This window comes from Hydractinia symbiolongicarpus, chromosome 1 (assembly GCF_029227915.1).
Source record: "Hydractinia symbiolongicarpus strain clone_291-10 chromosome 1, HSymV2.1, whole genome shotgun sequence".
In the NCBI taxonomy this organism is placed as follows: Eukaryota; Metazoa; Cnidaria; class Hydrozoa; order Anthoathecata; family Hydractiniidae; genus Hydractinia; species Hydractinia symbiolongicarpus.
The window spans coordinates 10,653,075-10,673,735 of record NC_079875.1 but is presented as its reverse complement, the minus strand read 5'-3'; the positions used below and the strand labels follow the sequence as shown (position 1 = coordinate 10,673,735).

Below are 20,661 nucleotides of genomic sequence, written 5' to 3'. Positions count from 1 at the left end.
AATCTATTAATAAGAGTGTGAGTAAACAGGAAATTCGAGACCTACAATCTTGGTCACATTATGTTGGGACAAGACAACGAATTTCGAAGTTCGCCACCACAAGTAATTGCGTAGGCTCATTCTACATTATATTCACACATCTTGAACTTGTCAAAGTTCACTTGTCAATGTTCAGAGTTGACTTAGGTTATTTGGTAAATACAAAATTCTTAAAATGTGCTAATTGTTGCTAACATCAGCAAGGCCATTAATCACGAATTTCGGGGCCTTCGTGGTCCCCAGTGTGCGGGCGTGCTAAAGAATGTGACTAGCAACTTTTCAACCCTCTTTGCCTGGTATACTTGTGTGCAAAAGTAGCGACTTTGCAGCCTGCTGGCTGCAGAGTATTGACTATTTGACTGTTTTGTCCATATTTATATAACGAGTAAAAAACTGCCTTAGTCTCAATATTTTTGTCCACGATTTTAGTTTACTTAGCGTAACCTGGATACTCTGCTCTAAGATTGCTATAAAAACTAAGCAAAAATGTCTTTACTCTTTATAAAGATAAGTTTGCAGCATTTGCTTATCAAGTTTAAATGATGAAGAAAGCAACGGTAAGTCATGCTTTATTAAAGAGTGGAAAAACAGTTATATCATCAATTGTATTATCCGCATTGACCTTCTCTTCTTTATATAGGTTCTACTCAATTCCCTTTGGGTTGGTTTCTTGTGCCTTTATGTAGCAGAATTATGTACAGAATTCATCAACAAGTCAGGAGACGAGAGTGTGCTATCTTCTCGCACGTTTAAATTTGCAGAAGAGATGGATTGTAAAGTTGTATCTGAAAAGAAAGGAACGGTTGAGGAAAGTGCTTTGCCATCTCCTTGTGGGACAGTTACTCCTTTGAAATGGTCGTACAAGCATGATACTCTCTGTTTAAACACCTTAAACCAACCTATATGCGCAGATGGCATGAATAACGCTGGTATGGCTTTTGTAACCTGCTTTTCGTTTCTTTCTTATTCCTTTATTGTCTACGGTAAACGCAGGTTTCGTTAACATCCTTAATTCGTTCATGTCACAATAAATATATACTTGCTTGTGAAGAAAGTTAACTCGGGAGGTTATTTTGCAACTTTTTGCCAACATTATGCATTTACCAATACATTTGTTCTTACTAGGTTTATCAGTTGGCGCCTTGTATCTGCCTCAATATGCAGTTTATGAAGAAACTACAGAAGACGAATGTTCCGTTATTTTGGGACATATGTAAGTTGCAAACTATATCTTTAGGTAAAGAAGATCTATTTGTTTTCAATTTTTACTTTATTTTGATTTCATTTTTGTCAATTTCAGAATTAATTGGTAATGTGAGTTGTGTCTTTTTGTTGCAGTAACTTTTGAATCAACCGAGGAACTTCGCACTGCCCTCAACGTAATAAATTTCCAAAAGTCGTTTCCAAGACACTACTTGGCAAATTTTATCCACTCCATTACATCGTAACAGATTCTAGTGGAGATGGTCTCGTCTTGGAGTACACTAAAGATGGAAGGAACGCACATGACAATACTATTGGTGTTGCAACAAACTCACCACTCATTGGTGTTGCAACAAACTCACCACCATATGATTTTCACATTTAAAAAATTACGTCCGCTTATCAAAATTAGCTTCAAAGAATTTAACACTTGGTGGCATTGAGTTTTGAGGAAGTAGATTGCTGATCTTCTGCATTTTTTAAGCAAATCAAACACTATGGTGGAATTGCTTAAACTGAACTATCATTTGTTGAACACCGTTGATATTTCAAAAGGTATATCCTTTTTTGCATATCCTGTTAAATTATAAGAAGGCTGCAAAATTATGCCTTTAAATCTTTTAAAGTTTAATTTACAACCTTCCAGCTTAACGCCAATCTTTTTGTCTTTATACTTAGGTGCTGTGAAATTGGGGCTTTGAGTCACAAGATATGAAATATGTGACGTCAAGAAGGAGGAGGAAAAAAGTCACGAAATGTACAAAAGGCACAAAAGTCACGAAGGAAGTTGTACTAACCATTTTCTTAAGGAAAGGTGTTGGTATATTTTTGAGAATGACGCTTTTCTTTCATTATTTTTAACATTATTATAATTTTCGGGTGTCAGGAATTGCGCAATTGGACTTAATCTGTATTTTCTTTCTTCATCTCCTCCTGCTTCGCTCAATAAGACTAGATATAGAATACTTTGCTGTAACGTTCATATTGCCCCTCAGTAGTGAATAAAATAAAATATCACAATTCTTTTTGCCCCGATAACTAATATTAAAATCTAATATAACTCCACGCCACGTTTTGCTTCAAAAAAGTTTCGAGTGGGATAAAAAAATAAGTAAATGAATGAAAGAATAAATGAATGAATGAATGAATGAATGAATGAATGAATGAATGAATGAAAGAATAAATTGTATGTTGCACATCAAGATTATACAAATAAAAAATAATGTAACTAATTCTTTGTTTACAACTGTCCCTTTGATGTTACCGGCATGCTTTATGCTAGTGTGACCCCCCTATATGGTTGCTTCCCTACACCTTTCCTGCCAGAGCCAAAACGAACCTTCATTTCCGATTGTCTTGCGAACAGATCTATAATAACGGGATTAGCAGTGGTACATACGACAGAACAGAAGGTCAAGGGGAATGTACTGTGGCCAGGCAGGCAGGCAGGCAGTGATGCAAAAAATTGCGAAATTTATGTCAAGAAATTGTTAGAATATGTATTCATTTGCAGTTTATAAGAGTAAAATGAGTTTTTCTATAAAAATCTGCTAAAAACCTTTTATTGCTACTGCTAGAAGCTAGAGATATGCAGGTTAATAGCTACACACACGTGCGTTGGTGCGTTGTTGCATGCCGTGGACCATAACTGACCTTATTCAGACAGCTAACTGAATCTTTGTAGGTCATCTTAGGTTCTGACTAAGTTTTGTCATTTATATATTTCATTCAAATAACGAATAAAGGTTAGGCCGCCATCAAAAATATGTTGTGTTCGCGTCCTCCTACCGACTCACTTTTGGTAATAAAAACCGGAAAAATAAGTCGGAAAAAGACCGGAAAAAAATTTCGCGAGATATTTTTCAAAAAGAAAACTTTTTTCGCCAGAACTAATTGATGCAAAATTGACAAAAACTCGCAAAAATTAATTTCGATAAAAATTAATTTCTTTAGGGCACTCCTTTGGCTACGGACAGTTTACAGGACGGCGAAAAATGGTCTACAAACAATGTCGAGAAGTGGCGCTATACTGTTTTGGCCCTGGGAACGAATTTGCTTGCTCCGATCTGAAAATCCCGGGAAAAAATACGCCCGACCGCCCGCCCGACTCATTTTGCGGGGTCTTTAGGACGCGAACACAACATATTTTTGATGGTTATGGGCCTTATATTATAATATGATATAGCTTCAAGAACGAAACAGAGGGTTGTTTATATACTTTATTTTCAAGGTCCTTGGATACATTCCATACCAACTTTCAATCTTTATACTTATTTAAGAGGGTATTTATTTCAGCTATTCAAAACGTAGCTACATACCCTTCCACACATTCCTTAGCTAGTAAGATCTTTGTCTGAATCAAATGTTTTTGCATGTGTAGCAGTTCTGCGCAAGCCAATTGTATATTTGGTAAAGCAAGCAAGGTTCAAATCATTAGCCAACTTTTTTGAAACAAATAGGAACAGAGCATCCATGACTATGCTAAAAGAAAATGTAAATAAATGTGTGGAGTGGTGTTGTACTATCCTATGATATATTATATATATATTATATATAATAAAAACTCTTGAATGTCAGCAATGCTATTAGTATCTCTTTAAAAAAACTTTGATAAATTTCGCCCTGCGTTATTGTTCACATTTTGCAAATAAACAGCCCTATCAATCTAAAGTACTGAACATTGGCACAATAGTGCTGGCATTTAGCAGCCCAAGGCTGGCAAGGTTTTGCAGACAAACAACGAAAATAAGGCAGGCAAAACGAATTTAGAGGTACTTCACAGGTTGGTATGTTATATTCTCCTTTACTCTGGCAATTTAAATTACAAAATTTACCCTCGTTAATATCTTTGACAGACCTGTTATTCTTCCTTTCATTAACAACTTTGACTTTGTTTCCCTTAGAGCGGTAAAGTCGATTATTCAAGGTCTGAAATAACTTATAATGCAGATTCTACGTAAGATTAAAACGGAGTGAAGTTTTCCTTTGTCTACAACAAACGATGTATAAAATTTAACTCTATTTTTTTTATTTCTTCTTCAACATCCTTTAAAACAAGGTCAGTCCTGCCGATGGTATAAAGAATTTTTCTCGACATGCTGATCTTGGCACGTCCTTGAATCAATGTAGCTTGGCTTTCAGGTCAGCAAAGCTGAATGCCAACATGAATTCACAGGGTTGATTGTTAGGAGCTTTTCTTTTCCTTTCAAACATTCTGCTCTTGTGTTTGAAAGGCATTTTAAATCTTCCTAGAGGATTCTACTGAGCTGAAACAAATCAAAAAGGAGGCTTAGGGGGTGCTGAAGCAAATGATCGACTTTTAGTAAAGTATTTCTTACCATATTCAGGCTTAAAAATATTGACACTTGCTCCCTGTTAAGAAATATTTGTGCTTGATGTATATACATTTATTTATGACAAGTTCGTAAATACCGATCATATTTTGATGATTTTTAGACATTAGTAGTCAATTGTTTTAAATTTATATCAGGATTTTTTATGAAGAGTTTAAAAAACAGTCTTTCGATTGTTTCAAGAATAATTGCTTCAATTTGTATATATATAATATTTTATTTGAAATAATCCCTGTACGATTTTGAAATAAATTTTAAAAATTCGTGTTAATTGGCTTTGTTGATTTGAAAATTGTTTTGTAATAGATTGTCTAAAAACTTTTAAAATGGAATCATAGAAAGTGATAACATAGCCATAGTTTGTTTTAAAGCCATTAAAATAATATGATCATAAAAGCAGAAACGTTACTGGGGCTCGTAAAAAGTCTCAATCGGTTGGTTTTGAAACTATATGCAATTAAACTAAAGGTTGCGTAAATTTTGTGTATCTGTCGAACTGAGGTAGGAATGTCCAAATAGTTTTACGTAACTAATGTATCTTTTTTTTAATTGATTTGAGGAAACAATTTAAATTTGTTTCAGACTTCATTTTAAAATATAGCATTGAAATTGTATCCCAATTGTATACCATTCTTCTTTCATTTGCTTCCACTTTTTGATCTTAGAAAATTAGTAAGTTACAATCGTTTTCAAATTGTTTGAAAACGTTTTACGTTTGTTTTATAAAATAGTACGATTTAAAAAAATGATGAAACAATCCTGATAAGATCAATTCAATCTGAAATGATGAAGGAGACGGTCCTTTAACGTATCATAATAGCAAGTATTAAGTATTTTGATTGTGTCATGAAAAATAAATTAATAAAAAATTAACAAGCACATAATTTTTAAATTGCAGGGCTGCCATTCCTGCTTAAAACTCTTTAATTCTCTAACCTAAATTCTAAAACCCTGTCACATGCTTTTATTTTTAAAATGTATTATTTTATTTAGAAATGTTGCGTTGTATATATATAACAATAATTTGTTTTTCGCCAGTGACATTACCTTTATTTTTTTTTGTAAATATGAAAATGTATTACTCAACTATCCTCAAATTTGACTCTTAAAAAGAATGCCAACTCTGAATTAATAAAAATGCTCTAAATTGTTTAATTTTAAGGGTGGAGTTATGTATATATTTGTCTTTGTTTCTAGGAACTTTCCAAGCAATATTGTATATATGTTCTTTATTCTCACGCCACAAAATTGATAAAAAATAACACTTCAAAAATTGTTAGGTTTATCAGTTTGACCTCAAAATAAAAAATATAAAAATATTATTTTAGTATTTTTTTAAAACTACAGTTAACTGAATCAATACTGTATATAATATCCTATGTAGAGTGAAAATGTGATAATTTTGTATTAAATCTGAACTGGGATGTTTTTCTGCACTCTACCTGGTGTTATTAACAAATAAAACTGACTAATCTAATGTTTGCTAGACAAAAATTAATACAACTTTGGTTATATTTAAGATTTGTCATTTTATTACCCCTAAAATTACTTTTCAGGCATTGTTAAATAAGTCTTTATATTCTTTTCATCCTTTATCAAAAACCATATATATATATAAAGACAGTTATGATAAATTTCTAACAAAAGTGGGTAAAACCATGATTTTTAAGGGTAGATTTCTGGTTTTTATGATGTGTATTTGCTAAACGAATGCTGTTTGCTCCATAGTAACATAAACTTTTTCAGGTAAAATTTTTTTTCTTAGAAAAATACAATTATTGATGAAAGAATGTCTCTTGGATTACGAATTTTTGTTTTGTTGCTATGGTTATACATTATCTTTGTTTCGGCCTTATTGCTTTTCGCAAAAGGTTTTTTATTAAAACGTGTTGTTGTGGACAACTCAAGTGTGTGTCACAAAGATAACTGGATGGTTGGTAATTTGTGGAATGGAATATCAGCTCGCATACAAGTACACCAGAAACCACAACCGGTTTGCTCAAGAATGCTGAGACCTAAGTTTAATAAAGCCATATTAGTCATTATTGATGGATTACGATATGACTTCTTACAGTACGACAACAACTTGGACTCTTCCACTACATTGCCATTTCAAAACAAAATGAAAAAATTACATCATATACTGAATGAAGAACCAGGGCGTGGCAAATTGTACAAATTTGAAGCAGACCCTCCTACAACAACAATGCAACGCATTAAAGGGATGACTACAGGTGAGACCTTGATTCTTTATTCCCTTTAAAATTTCTTATCAAGACTATATCTTATATGACATCTTAAAATATAATGGACTCTGTCACTATCTACCTTATTCCATGAAATTAAAGAGTCATGAAATTAACACGTTTTTTTAAAATTCGTGTTAATTTAATGAATTCGCATTAATTTAATGACTGTTAATTAAATGCAGTGTTAATTTAAAGACTTATTTCATGACTCGTTACTTAAAGTACAGGTAATTTGGTGACTTTTTTATAATATATAAAAGCCTAAAAAACATAAAATTCATTTTTTTTACAAATTTACTACTGTTTCCTCCTCAACGGACAGCTGAACGGTTGTTTTCTTTCAGCGATCTTTTTTAAAATAGCTTTTGTATCATCCTCTATATTCTTCATTACCATAGATTCGACTGTTGCCGTAATTTTTGCTTCAAGTGATTTTGAATATTCTTAAATTTGTGTTAATTAAATGCATTTTTAAAAACAACCTTTCTGAACCGTGTTAATTAATTGCCTTTTACAAAATTATTTCATTGAACCGCGTGAATTTCTTGACTCGCTAATTTCATGGAATAAGGTATACATGTGTAAGGAGATTCGCTCCATTTATTAAAACTTGTACAAGGGGGAACAGTTTTCCTGTTTTCAGAGTATTCAACTTTCTGTCTTCTAAACTTACCTACTAATTTATTGATTTTACCAATTGTACAATGTGTAGGAATAAATAATTCAGTATTATATTTTTTTCTTTTCTGCGAATTAGACTTGTATATGTACATTTGTTTATGACTTGAGTGTTGTTTTATAGAAACAACTATACACTTGGGCATTTCCTTTCAGGTAGTCTTCCAACATTTATTGATGCTGGTACTAACTTTGATAGCTACCAAATCACTGAAGATAACATTCTTGATCATGCTTTACGTAAAGGCATGAACATATCTTTCATGGGATGCTCAACTTGGACCGAGTTGTTTCCCAACCAGTTTCATAGAAAGATACCTTTTTCAGGTAAACACTTTCTTTTGACTTTGAAACTTGTATTGATATTATTTTATTTAATGTTGATGACATTATGCCGGTTAAACAAGCCTTGATTAGGAATATAACTGCTTAGAAACTTTTACATGTACTAATTTGTGCACACATTGGTACAAAAATTGCACATGAAAAATAAAATTGTTTATGACGACTTGATTATGGTGGTGTACAGTTCAAAAAATACTATTTTTTATATATCACATATATTTAACAACTTGTCAATTATAGCCCTAAATGTTAAAGATTTGGATACAATTGACTATGGTATCATAAAACATTTAATTCCTGAAGTTAAAAGAACTGATTGGTCCATACTTATTGCTCATTTTCTCGGTGTTGATCATTGTGGTCATCGATATGGAACGCATCACCCCGAAATGAGTAGAAAGCTTAATGAGATGGATAATGTCATCAGGTTAGACATTACCATTGTTGTAGGGTTTTTAGGGTGCTGCATTGCTCAACTTCTTACTATGGGTACACGTCTCTCCTAAAAAAAGCCAAAACCTTTTTCTTTTCTCCTATCTTTTATTTTGTAGGTCGTATAAGATTCCCAGTTTTAAATGTTGTGCTTTAGCTTAATCAGAACAGTTGTTTTTCTAGTTCACATGTTTGTGAACATCAACCTGTTTGCTATTGAATTAGTACTTTCCATTTCAATTTGAGCGTATATTTCTCTTTCCTCAAGCAAAAAACTGACATTAAATTTTAATTCCTCCCAGCAGATGATTATGCCAGTACCGTAACATTTACTCTAATGGCAGGTCAAACTTGTAATAAAGGGATAGAGAATTTAAGATATTAAAAGAACTTTAAAATGTGAGCACATCTTGATAAAGCTATAAAAAGCTTTGTGCATTTGCAATCTTTATCAATTGTTCCCATTCTATATCTACTTTTTGGGATGACTCGCTAACCAGAAAATCAACTTTCCTCAGCTTTAGAAAATTAATAGAATTTTTTATCACAATTATTATATAATTTTTGAATTATTATTGTTTATTATTTAAATTTATTGTTTAAAACAAATTATCAAAGTCAATTTTGAAATTATTTCCACAAGGCAAATACCGTTTTTGTTTGCCATATTCTAAAATTCAGATATATTGATTTACAGAGACTTAGTTGAAAATATTGATGACGAAACTCTATTATTGGTAATGGGCGATCACGGCATGACAATATCTGGAGATCATGGTGGAGATAGTCAGGATGAAGTTATGGCAGGATTGTTTGCGTATAGTAAAAAGAAACTTTTCTCTTCATCGCAGGTGCTTTTTAAATTAGTTTTCCTACACCCATTACACTGTTATAAGCTCAGTGATTTTATACATCTTATTTTTTGTATTTCAATATATTGCAATGACTACAGGTTTCAAAAGCAGTCATAAAAGCAAAAATACTATATGAAAATATATTTTTAATGATCGAGTTTTTGCATTATTTAAAATTGGTGACAGTTGTCTACTCCATTATGATTCAATATTTTTCTTGTAGAAAAATATTATCATTACAAAACTAAATTTAAAATGAAATTCAACTGTGCTTCTTTAGAGAGAACTATTAAAGGGACCTGGAGGTATAAAATGGATTAAAAGTTAGTTCACAAGTCTAAATTTTTTTTTCTCTAAATTTTTAAAAAAGCTCTTTTAATTCTCAAGATATTCATATTTACAGAATTTCAGATTTAATTAATGCGGCATAAATTATGATGTCATCTCTATAATAATACAAAGCTTCTGTCTGTCTGTGTCTGACTTTTACAAGGTTGTTTATTCTTTTACAATTTTCTTTAACAAATTCTGTAAAAACTTGGTCTATAAAATTGTTCTATAATTTACCAAACTTTGACGTTAAAACAATTACTTTGAACTTTTAAATTTAAGGCTAAATAACTTGGAAACGGGTGAAAATAACTTACAATGTCTTCTGCGTGGGTAACTAGGGTCTACCTCGGACCAAATTAGGACCAAGTTCCTAAAGCTGGGTCAATCCACCTATTTCGGAACTGACGGGTTAATGACGTCATCAGAAAACTTTAAAACCCTGTATCCCTTTAACCAATCGTTAAAAGAAAATCAACCTGTACATTTTCTTGATCAGCATTTGAAGATCAATACAATGAAGGCAACAGGTATACAAATTTCTAAGAAAGAATTTTTTTGTGTTGGCGGAATTTTTAAGCTCTTATGTCTCATTAACCGTTCATCACATGATCATATACATTTTCCTGATTAGCGCTTTAAGCTCTGCACAATAGAGGCAATGGGTAAAAAATTGTGTATTGACGGGTCTTTGCAGACGTCATCAAAATTCAAGTGATGGTTCTCCTTTTCATTGTTTTTTTCCACAGGCCTTTATTGACTATAGTATTTAAGTAATAGAAAATTTTAGACCTGTTAAAGAATGTGCATTTAAACTTTATAAATGTATAGATTTATAAAAGTGAATTGATAAAAATATTTTTTTTTGCCAAAATGACATTTGTTTTTTGATGACTTCATAACTTGGATCTGCATGTCGGTTTAGAATCAAATTTTGTGAGTAAAACATAAAGGGCCTATACTAGCGCACTCAGAAAATTTTATTGCAAATTAAGTTGCAGATCCATAGTTAGGGTCATTAGAGAAAATTTAAGAGATCTGAAATGAGCTAACAAGTGTCATTTTGGTAAAATATTTTATGTTTAGTCAATAGCAAATTTTGACAGTTTCTGTCATCAGTAATTTTAGACCTGTTAAGGGATGTGCCTTCAAACTTGATCAATTGATAAACATAATTTTTTTGCCCAAATGAAATTTATTTGCTTGACCCAGGCCTCTTAATTTTTGCTGACAACCTCATAACTTGGGATCTGCATGTCGGCTTGCAATCAAATTTTGTAAAAATATAGGGCCTATACAAGCTTACCCAGAAAATTTTATTGCAAACTAAGTTGCAGATCTCAAGTTATTGGGTTCGTCAATAAAAAATTAAGAGGCCTGGGAAGAGCAAAGAAGTGCCATTTTGAAAAAAATAATTATGTTAATCAATTCACCTTTATAAAATCTATGCTTTAATTAACACGTCAAAAATTACTGATGACAGAAAATGTCAAATGTCATAATATGCAGCAGGATTAACGAAGAGAACTTTTTAAAAAATTTAAAAAGACTTGTTAAACAACTTTCGTTTTATACCTCGAATTCCCTTTAAAAAAAAGGAAACACATTCTTGCTAAAAATTGCCATGTCATGAGTGACTCACTACGTCATGAGTGTGTTTGATGCAGTAGTATACGCTTTTTTATAAGCATTGAGTTGCCAAGGTCTCAAATTTAACTCAATAATTAAGCAACTTTCTAGCAACTCTTCCTGACAGGAAAGATGTTTTAAACTACCTACTGAGAAACAGACAAACAAACGAAATTTAAGACAAAACAATGTATACTTAATATGGTTCTCAGCATATTAAAAAAACAAAATTGTCCAGCAATTGTTTAAAATCTCTGTAATACCGTCCTACACTTTCTCACTATTCTCCTCGTTTCCTCCTTAAGTTTGTATGCATAGAAAATTTACTGAAGTTTTCCCTTTTAGCAACTACTTAGCAACTTTAAGGCTCAGAATCCATATTTTCCTTAGTAACTCCAGACTGAAATAAAAATTGGAGTTGCTTATAAAAAATATGTGTAGATTAAAATAAGACCTATGTCTATAATAATAATAGCCATATTTTGTCTTTCTGGTTACAATGGTAGCGTATGTTCCTTGATCTTCCTGCACAAGGTTTTTGAAATCAGGCTAGTGTTTTTAGAGAGTTTATATTTTTTTTTCAGAACTCGCATGAACTTCCACAAGTTTCACAGATTGACATTGTACCTACCTTATCTCTCCTTTTGGATTTACCGATCCCATTCTCCAACTTGGGGTCTGTCATTCCAGATTTTTTCACTGGTGACTACAATGAGTTTCTACCAACCTTTATACACAACCAACTTTCTGAAAATAGAAAATTAAAAAATGATACAATTTTTATTGCAAACGTTTTCAAAGAAATCAACCATGCCTATGTATCGTATTTAAATTGTAAACAGATTTTATCCTATGTAAGTCAATACGAGACTGTTTCTGGAGATCTTCCAGTCGAACGCATTGAAGCTGTGAGAACAACATTTGAATTCCTTGAAGAAAAGTTTGATGAATTTTTAGACGGTCTAGTGACTATTAATTGGTCAGATAACGAAATCTTATCCGGGAAACGAACAGAAATTGAAGAGCTTGTCCAAGATTTACAACATATTCGAAATTCATTCCAAGATGTTTTGCAACACGTGAAGAATATTTGCCAAAGTGTCTGGGCAAAGTTCGATTTGGTTTCTATTAGTATGGGTGTATCCTTGATGTTATTTATTGCGATCATTGTTATTGTTACACCATACTTTATGACTGACACTAACTTAATCGAGTCACGATTTATCTACTTATGTGGTTTTAGTTTATGTTTGGTTGGTGGCTTTTATTTAGCACAGTCTTCAGAATATGCAGAGTCAGCATCTTTATATGTTTTTGTAGCTACATCATTTTCATTTAGTCTGTGGTTGTTTTCCAGCGGTGTACATGTTGCATTTGCATCAGCTCACAAGTTGCTTCTAGTGTGGCGACAATACAAGTTGAGTCTTTTCGTGTTATTATGTTTTGGTGTATATTTAACACAACTCTTTGCAAACAGTTTTATTATTTATGAAGACTCTGTGACTTTGTTTTATTGCCAATCATTTATTTTGGTGTACAGTATGCACCAAATCCTCTCCATGTTACGTGATCACAAATCTAGCAATGCAATGAAAAGCAGTCAAAGTTTCACAACATTAAAAATTAAAATGTTGCACTGTTTATTTAATAACCAAAGTGTACTGTTTTATGGAGTCGTCATGGCAACAATGTTGTCATTACGATGGACCAAATATTTTTGGTTTTGTCGGGAGATGCAGTTGCAATGTAACATTTCGCCCTATTCGTTACCATTGGTCTCTTTACTTTCTGAATTTACCAAAGGCTATGCACACGAACGTTTATTGTTGGCTTTAGTTGCTGTTCTATTGTTGACTGGTGTAACATTTGCTTTTATTAAGAAAAGAGGAAACTTGAAGGGGTTTGGTCCTAGTGTATTTATTATGAAATATGCCAGCATCACTTGTGGCATTGCAATTTCACTGCATTGGAATCTGCAGTTAGTGCAAAATGACAAACTTACCATGCTGTTTGATGTGGGTTACTTTCAGCAAATTGTACTACCCAGATTCGTATATTTTATGTTTATTGTTTCTTTATGTTCGCTTGTATACAATCCTTTATGTTTATTTGTCATACATCAGCACACACAACCGGAAAGCGAACATTCTAATACCATACCTGGACTTTACTCGCAAATTAAAGAAAAAATAAATGGAAATATTTATGGTGAGAGAGAAAAGAAACCGCCTGTTGTATTTGGCTTAAGGACACTGTATTCTTCATCGTTGATAATATTTTTATATTGTTTTATTATGGTTGTGTCGTTAATCTTGACTGATGGTATGAGCTTTCCCTTATTATTGATTTGGTGTTCTGGCTACTGGATGTGTCGTTTGTTTAGTTTCCATAATGCAGTGCTGCTGTCTTCGTATGGTAAGTTTCCATGCTGTTTGACACTTTGACATTGGTTTTACTTAACATAATTATTATAAAACAACTTTTGTTTGTACTTATAGTATTTAGACTGTGTCCGAGTTATATCAATTGCTGCTTTTCATAGAAGACTCAAAATTTTTGGTGTTTTTTTCTAGAATGTTCTGGACTTCTTAATTTTTAGGCCAAAACTATTTAGTCTGGTGATTAACGTTAACGTGATTTTCTTGTAACACTTGCTAAAAGACATTGTGTATGTAATTCTTGTCTGTAAACCAAACATTAGTTGCATTCATATATATATATTTTCCATCAGCTTTTCAGTGGTGTTCAATTCGTTACTTTTTCATTGGCTTCTTAAATTTAAACTGGAAAATTGTTATAGCTTCTGCCAATTACTTGTGTGAACTATAGGCTTACCAAAGTGCTTAGGATCCAGTAATTTAAAATTGTCAATCTACTTTTCAGATAAAATGTTTGTATCCGTTATAACATGGGTATTCTTTTCCTCTTATGGATTCTATGCGACTGGCCATCAAACTACAATTCCTGCTATTCGATTTCAATCGGCTTACATTGGTTTCAAAGGTTCATTACCAGAGATTGTACCACAAGGTAAACTGTCGTATTCCCTTGTTTACCTTTAGCTTTGTAAAAATTATGAAAATTAAGTGTCGTTTTTACACAATTTTATTTGGAATTTAACGAACTTTTGTTAAAGCTTTCTCTGGGTTGACTTTAAATCCCCTCTGCCATTTATTATAATAGTTGAAAGTTAACTAAAAAATTACCCAAATTAAATTTGTTCTGAAAAGATAGACAGGGAATTATAACTCCTGCGGATGGAATGCTTTTAAAACTATATTTCACGAATAAATCATCTTCGATATGCCACACATTTTTCTATTTTTTTTATTTTTTTTTGCAGAATTTGCATTGATTTTTAAAACCTCAGTACAATCTTAATCAATCAAAAATTTTCAAATTATACGGCAACTAAAATAACCAGCCACATTACCAGCTTGTTATTTAATAAGATCATACATGACCTCTTCTTTAAATCGAGGCACACTTTAGGGGCCTTGGCCGTGAAAATGAAAATGAAACGCCACCAAAGCAGCACTTCCTGAAGTTTAGTTGAGTTAAAAATTTACAGGCATGCCAATTTAGTCAAGTTAAGAAGATAACAAAAAAGGCTTTGATAAGCTTGTTATTTAAATTTAAATTTACACTTTTCTAGTTTAGTCATGTTAAAACCAATGATAACAAAAAAAATTCCTAAATCTGAAGTATTAACAAACGTTACTCGTGAAGTGTCTATTCTAACGCATTTTAATTTCTATTATTCTATTTAATCAGAATTTTTTTAAACTTGATCAATTATCTCTATTGTAATAGCCGTATTCCGTCTGTCTGTCTCTGCGCGGACCCCCTGCTGAGTTAGAAAATGATGTTACGGAAACACGAATATCAAATGCGATATATTTTTATCCACTTTGTTGCGACGGGTAAATATAAAGGACGGGCGAACCCGTGGATTTTCCACGGGCTAACGACTAGTACTCTATAAAAAATATAGTCAATATGTTTTATTTTTGCTATGATCGATTATATTAACAAATGCTTTGAATTTTTCATTAGTTCTTGTGGTTATTTTAAACACCTTTTCCTCGCAAATCGTTTGCACATTGGCTCTACCATTATTGTTTATACTTGGTCGGCTGACGCCGCATACAAAGCCGAATAACAATGAAAGCGAATTGGACATATTTGATCATGAGAGCGATTCCCGTGTAAATTTTTTCCGAATGGCAGTGTTATATATAGGAGTATTAATGCTTAAGGTTTGTTTATTGTTTTTTGATTTGTCCCCTTAAATATTTTTACTTCAACTGTGTCCTTACAGAGCTTCTTTAGATGGAATATGCAAGAGGAAACTGGTGCAACTGGTTTTAAGTTTTTTAAAAATGTTCCAAATGTCAATACATTTGGAGACGAATCAAAAACAGCAACAGAACCTTCATAATTCTTTTCCTGAAACTCTTTCTTAAATAAAATACAAATAGGATTGCATGTTTCTCCTTTTGTAAGAACTAGGGGTGATATGAATGCGATTTTCATCCAGTAAGACGGTTTTTTAACCAAAGTAGAGAATTCGAAGTGAGACAAGAAATTAGTCCTTTTTATTTTCATTGAAAAAGATTTATCAATGCATATAACTCCAAAAATTATTCAATTGCTTTTTCTTATTTTATTTTTATGAATAACCTATACTAGTTAAGATAACTTTAATACCTTCTAGCACTTCTAACAGTTCTAAAACCAAACTCAAAATTTCTAAGACCATGGTAGTAGCCATTTAAGTCACTACAATGACCCCTTTACTTTTAAATTTATTTTCATTTCTCTGTTTCTGATTTTTAAGTATTGTTTTTATTTCTAGGTTGCCGTGACAGCATCATCGGCTGCCATTCATCGACGTCACTTGATGGTGTGGAAAATATTCGCTCCTCGCTTTCTCTTCGAGGCGGCGTGTTTTCTAGTAACTGTACCCATCTTACTTGCGTCTTTCTGTTATTTTCTTCGCGTCGATAATTCTCTTCGACGTTGGATGAAGAGATTACAAGATGTCGTAACCAGCTAGAGTAGTTGTCATAATAACGTTTTATGTTGGATAGTATGTTTAGCGTGAAATATTTTACGGTACTTTACGAGTTTACGCTAAGGCGTATTATTTTGCGAATTTTGCTCAAATAAAATGATATACTTGAATTGAGATGCGGGATAGGGGAAGGGGGTTAAGACTACACCTGCGCTCTAAAAGTTGTTTAAACAAAAGTGATAAAAAAATGTTTGCCGATAATAATGAACCTGAAAGGTTGGCAATTAGTACAGTTGTAGGAAGGGTAAATTTTAAAAAATTAACCCAAAGTATGAAGTAATTGTCCAAAATTTGGTGTTGCTTCTCTCCCTTAAAACTAGTCAATAAGAATACCGTTTAAAAACAAAAATATCTTACTGTTTTTACTCTTTCTAATTTTTACGTATTTATAATTTTTTTGTTTATTTTTAACGTTTTATAGGTATTTATTCTTTCAAAGTGCGCATTTTCTTTTTATAACAATACCTTAAGAGAAGAAATTATTCGCGGAAGAACTTTTGTAGGACATGTTCCAACATACTTTATTTTGCGTAATGTATTTATGCGGATGGCTACTTATTTCTGAAATTTACAAAATTAATTATTTTTGACGCTAAAGATTTATTAGTTTTGGTAGAAACAAAAATCAGTATTTTTGCGTAACATCGCTTTGAGAAATAAGGCATTTTAAAAAACAACGAGGAACTTACTAAAGTTCTACAGGAAATCAAAGAACTTCGAAATAAAAAAAGTTAGAGGTAAAATTGTTGTGGAAACTTAAAATTAGAATAAAGGGAAAAAACGTTTGCGGTAAACCCATTTTTAAAGGTTTTTGCGAGACTACTCGTTTTTGCGAATTTGGACCAAATTCGCAAACATAAATTCCGCAAAAAATTTACGGAAAAAGTTCTATTGTTAATAATTTGTTCATTTAAAATCAATCAATTCCTATTCACACACTCAGTAAATGAATATAACATAATTTTTAAGCCAACCGCAAATCTGTTCGTGTAACGGCGGTCACTATCATTCAAGAGTAAACCTGACATTAAAGTGGTCAATTTTAAGATCAGAAACATTGTTCGACTTAAAGTTTTCGTTCAGTCTGTCGTTTTAAAATCTTGATGTGTAAATGTTTTATCTGATTATGGCGTTTTCATAAGAGTTTTATCTTGCAAGTCCGTTTTTTTTGTTTTAAATAAGCAAAATACAGTTTGCAAGTAAGTCAAATTTAGGTAACTCATTACGTATTCAGTTTCAAACGTCAACGGTGTTGAATCGCAAAATACGTATGATCAGTATTCTTTTACTTGAAGTTTATTGCCACTACAAATTATTTTGTTGACTAATAATTGTTCTGCATGTTTAGTCCTAGATGTAAAAAGTTCTACTGTTTTTTAGGGATAAAAAATACAAGTGCAGTCACCAACATGAGTCAAAAACGCGAAACGCTGGCTCGCCAGAAAATCAATCAACGTTTAACAGAATCCGGCGAAAAGGAGCGCTTACAAGAGATGTTGCGCGTTCGCCTAATCGAATGCGGATGGCGCGATGAGTTGAAAGAATACGCGCGTGATATCGTGAAAGAGAAAGGCGTGGATAATGTTACGGTAGACGATCTGGTTGCAGAACTCACACCCCAAGCAAGATCCAGTGTCCCTGATGAAGTAAAAAAGGAGCTGCTGGATTATATTCGCACCGCTTTGAGTGGAAAACCTTAACATGAAATTTCATTGGTTCTTTATTGTTTGATTTGTCACGTGAAAGCGTGAAAGATGATATGTGAATATTTATAAACATATATTTATATGCTTCTGATTCGAGATTACAGATAGTCACGTGGTGTATATTTTTGAATACGTCATCATATTTTTTTGCCTTAAACGTTCTAGTCTTTCAATTTTTAGTTTGGTAACTAAAACGCGCGAAAAAGTTTGTGAAAATTTTAAGAATCGAACTTAAAATACGAAATAAGACTATTACTTTCTTCGAGCCGCGGAAATTTCTACTTGCTGAAAAACTTTGAGATTCAGGTATTTGATTGTATGAATGTAAATGAATAAATTGATTTTAAGAAAAATAAATGACGAAATGGATTGATCTCAATATTATGATAAGCGACAGCTGTATGCAAACCTGCTCCGTTTATTTTTTACTACCACATACTAATTGTTGTGTTTCAGGTTACAAAACTGTATAAAGAACCCACCTGAATGATATTGTACTACTTAAACTGGAGATATTTTTGCACATTCCTGTTCCTTGAATATATTTGTATAGACTTAAAAATAAAGCGTTGATATTTCAAAGGCATGTACCCTAAAAAAATTATCTGATAACAACAGTCTCTGGAATGACTATTTTCTGCCTTTTTTATTATTAACAATATAGGCCAAAAGAACTCTCATAACCGTAGGGTTAAAACGAAAAAATTCTATCCTTTGTAAGACCTTTATTTGTTTTAAACCAATTTTTTTCTACTAAATCAATAAATCGCGAAAGTTCATCTTGCAAAAATCTTTCAATTTTTTCCAATTAAAGTATGTGCAATGGTCTTTGCAGTTTGTTCAGTCAACTTCAGGTTGCATTGTTACAATTTCTAGGTGGAAGCTGGGTCTAAATTGTACATATTTTGCATTTGATGAAGTTTTTGATCTTTTAAATGTCTTTTGCCCTGTGCTAAAACCTCAGGTCTGTCTGTGTGTCTGTCTGTCAATTGTTTTTTGTTTTTTGTTAACCTTTTACAAAGCGTTATTCTTTAGAAAGCGTCGATATCACTTACATTTGTATATACGCGTGGGTGATACAGATAACGTAATTTTAGTACTTCCTAATTTCACCTGAGGCTTTTTTGAAGAAATAAAATATAAATTTCAAAGCTTGTTTGAAATAGCAACAAAAAGCAACTGTTTCATCTCTGTAGGTTGTTATTCTGAACAGCAAGTTATAGCTTTGCAAATTTACTTTAATTAAGACTTCACAAACAACCTTTAGAATTCCTCGCCTAACCAGCCAGTAATGTTATTGTTAGTTCGTTAAATGTATGTGATATTCAGAGGGTTTTTTTTAAATGAACAGATTTATTTTTATAAATTTGCTATCTACTAAATACTAAAAGTAGCGCCTTGAAACATGTTCATAAAAAGTTTCAAAGAGAAGTCACCTTGTTTTGTTCAAGACTGAGAAAAGTCAGCGTAAGTGGATTTGATGCAGTAAGACGTTACAATAGTATTTTGTACGTAAGTCTTGTAAATTTAATCTTCTGACTTTATTATGCTTTGGGAGGCAGAGTTTCACTATATTTTAAAAACGTGATCACAAAAACTATCAAAAGATGGGCAAAGAAACGTCTAAAACTTATTTCGTCCGAAATTATAGACATAAAAACGGGCAAACACTGTCATATACTTTGGCAATTATTCTATGTATCTTCGTCCAAACTTTGTTGGCCACAAAATTCGTCGGTCAAAAAATTCGTCGGTGCTTTTTTTACTTACCTACTTCGAATTTCGCCGCAGTCCAATGGAGTGTTGTAATTCAGAAAAGTAAATGTTTGCGACAAAAACTTGAGTTTACTGATTAATTTTCATACATTTTGTTTTTTAGCAGTAACATTCTTTCGATTGATCTTACCTTTTGCGGGGAAAAACAGTTTCACCGCTTAAAGAATCTGTTTTTGTGGCTTACCAACAAATAACCTATTTCGCAGAGGATTGTCCTGCTGCCATGGACACCCTTTGCTAGGTAAAATTGGAGCAAAATATGACATTTTGCTGCTCGACGCTAAACCAAATAACTGAATAACATGCGCTATTTGAAGCGCCTTTTTGGTCGCGTGTGTTTTTCAAGGGTCACGTGTAGTGATTCACTTAACGCATTTTCGTAAGGCTGACTCGTCGCCCAGACTACTGATGCGGTATTTCTTGGACGGAAAGAAGTCTAGAACAGGGCGAAACTGGACAAGATAACTGAAAGACAAAACTTCAATTTGAAAATCGGTTTCAGTTAACGACTGGGTAATATTAATGTCTGCATCCACAGAAGGGTCCTTTCTTCCAGCAATGGCAATGGAAGGCGAATTATTACGGGCGCGCATTTTAGAGATCAACAGTGAATTTGAAAAACTCAAAATGTCTATTTGACCATCTGAACGTGATTGTTGGTTATAGTTTAGTCGAAACGACTCGTTCTTGGACTTTCAAATATTATCCAGCCTCCCTTTCTTTAGCGCGCAAAAATCGGGCGAAAACAGTTCAACAGTCTCCCGGAGAGGTAATTTTTGTAGAAACTGCTCCGCATGTTTTAGGAAGAGGAAGAAACTTGGTTACTAACCGGTACCATACACGAACCGTCTAGATATTTTCCTTAATATCCAGGGTGGAAGTAACGTGATGAGTGGAAGGGCAATAATTCATGTGTGATTTTCCTACAACAATATTCCTTTGCGCCTTACAATTTCCTTGTTCTATAGACGCACTAAGACATAGTACATG

At 32.7% G+C, this 20,661-nt stretch overlaps 2 protein-coding genes and 1 long non-coding RNA gene across 3 annotated transcripts; all 3 read left to right on the top strand.

Annotated features, from left to right (window-relative positions):
- Positions 1–946: 946 nt before the first annotated feature.
- Positions 947–2,225, top strand: LOC130629854 (uncharacterized). The gene is made up of 3 exons (XR_008982023.1): positions 947–1,252; positions 1,378–1,797; positions 1,921–2,225. It is a non-coding gene; the product is annotated as an uncharacterized LOC130629854 (long non-coding RNA).
- Positions 2,226–6,338: 4,113 nt separating this feature from the next.
- Positions 6,339–16,786, top strand: LOC130637924 (GPI ethanolamine phosphate transferase 3-like). The gene is made up of 8 exons (XM_057446963.1): positions 6,339–6,829; positions 7,679–7,849; positions 8,108–8,294; positions 8,997–9,150; positions 11,697–13,527; positions 13,996–14,142; positions 15,169–15,371; positions 15,971–16,786. The coding sequence occupies exons 1-8, from the start codon at positions 6,385–6,387 to the stop codon at positions 16,169–16,171; spliced, it is 3,339 nt and encodes a 1,112-aa protein (XP_057302946.1). The 5' UTR covers positions 6,339–6,384; the 3' UTR covers positions 16,172–16,786.
- Positions 16,787–17,538: 752 nt separating this feature from the next.
- On the top strand, positions 17,539–18,401 carry LOC130637941 (transcription and mRNA export factor ENY2-like). The gene has a single exon (XM_057446964.1). It carries the CDS (start codon positions 17,599–17,601, stop codon positions 17,887–17,889), a length of 291 nt encoding a protein of 96 aa, XP_057302947.1. The 5' UTR covers positions 17,539–17,598; the 3' UTR covers positions 17,890–18,401.
- The last annotated feature ends 2,260 nt before the right edge of the window (positions 18,402–20,661 follow it).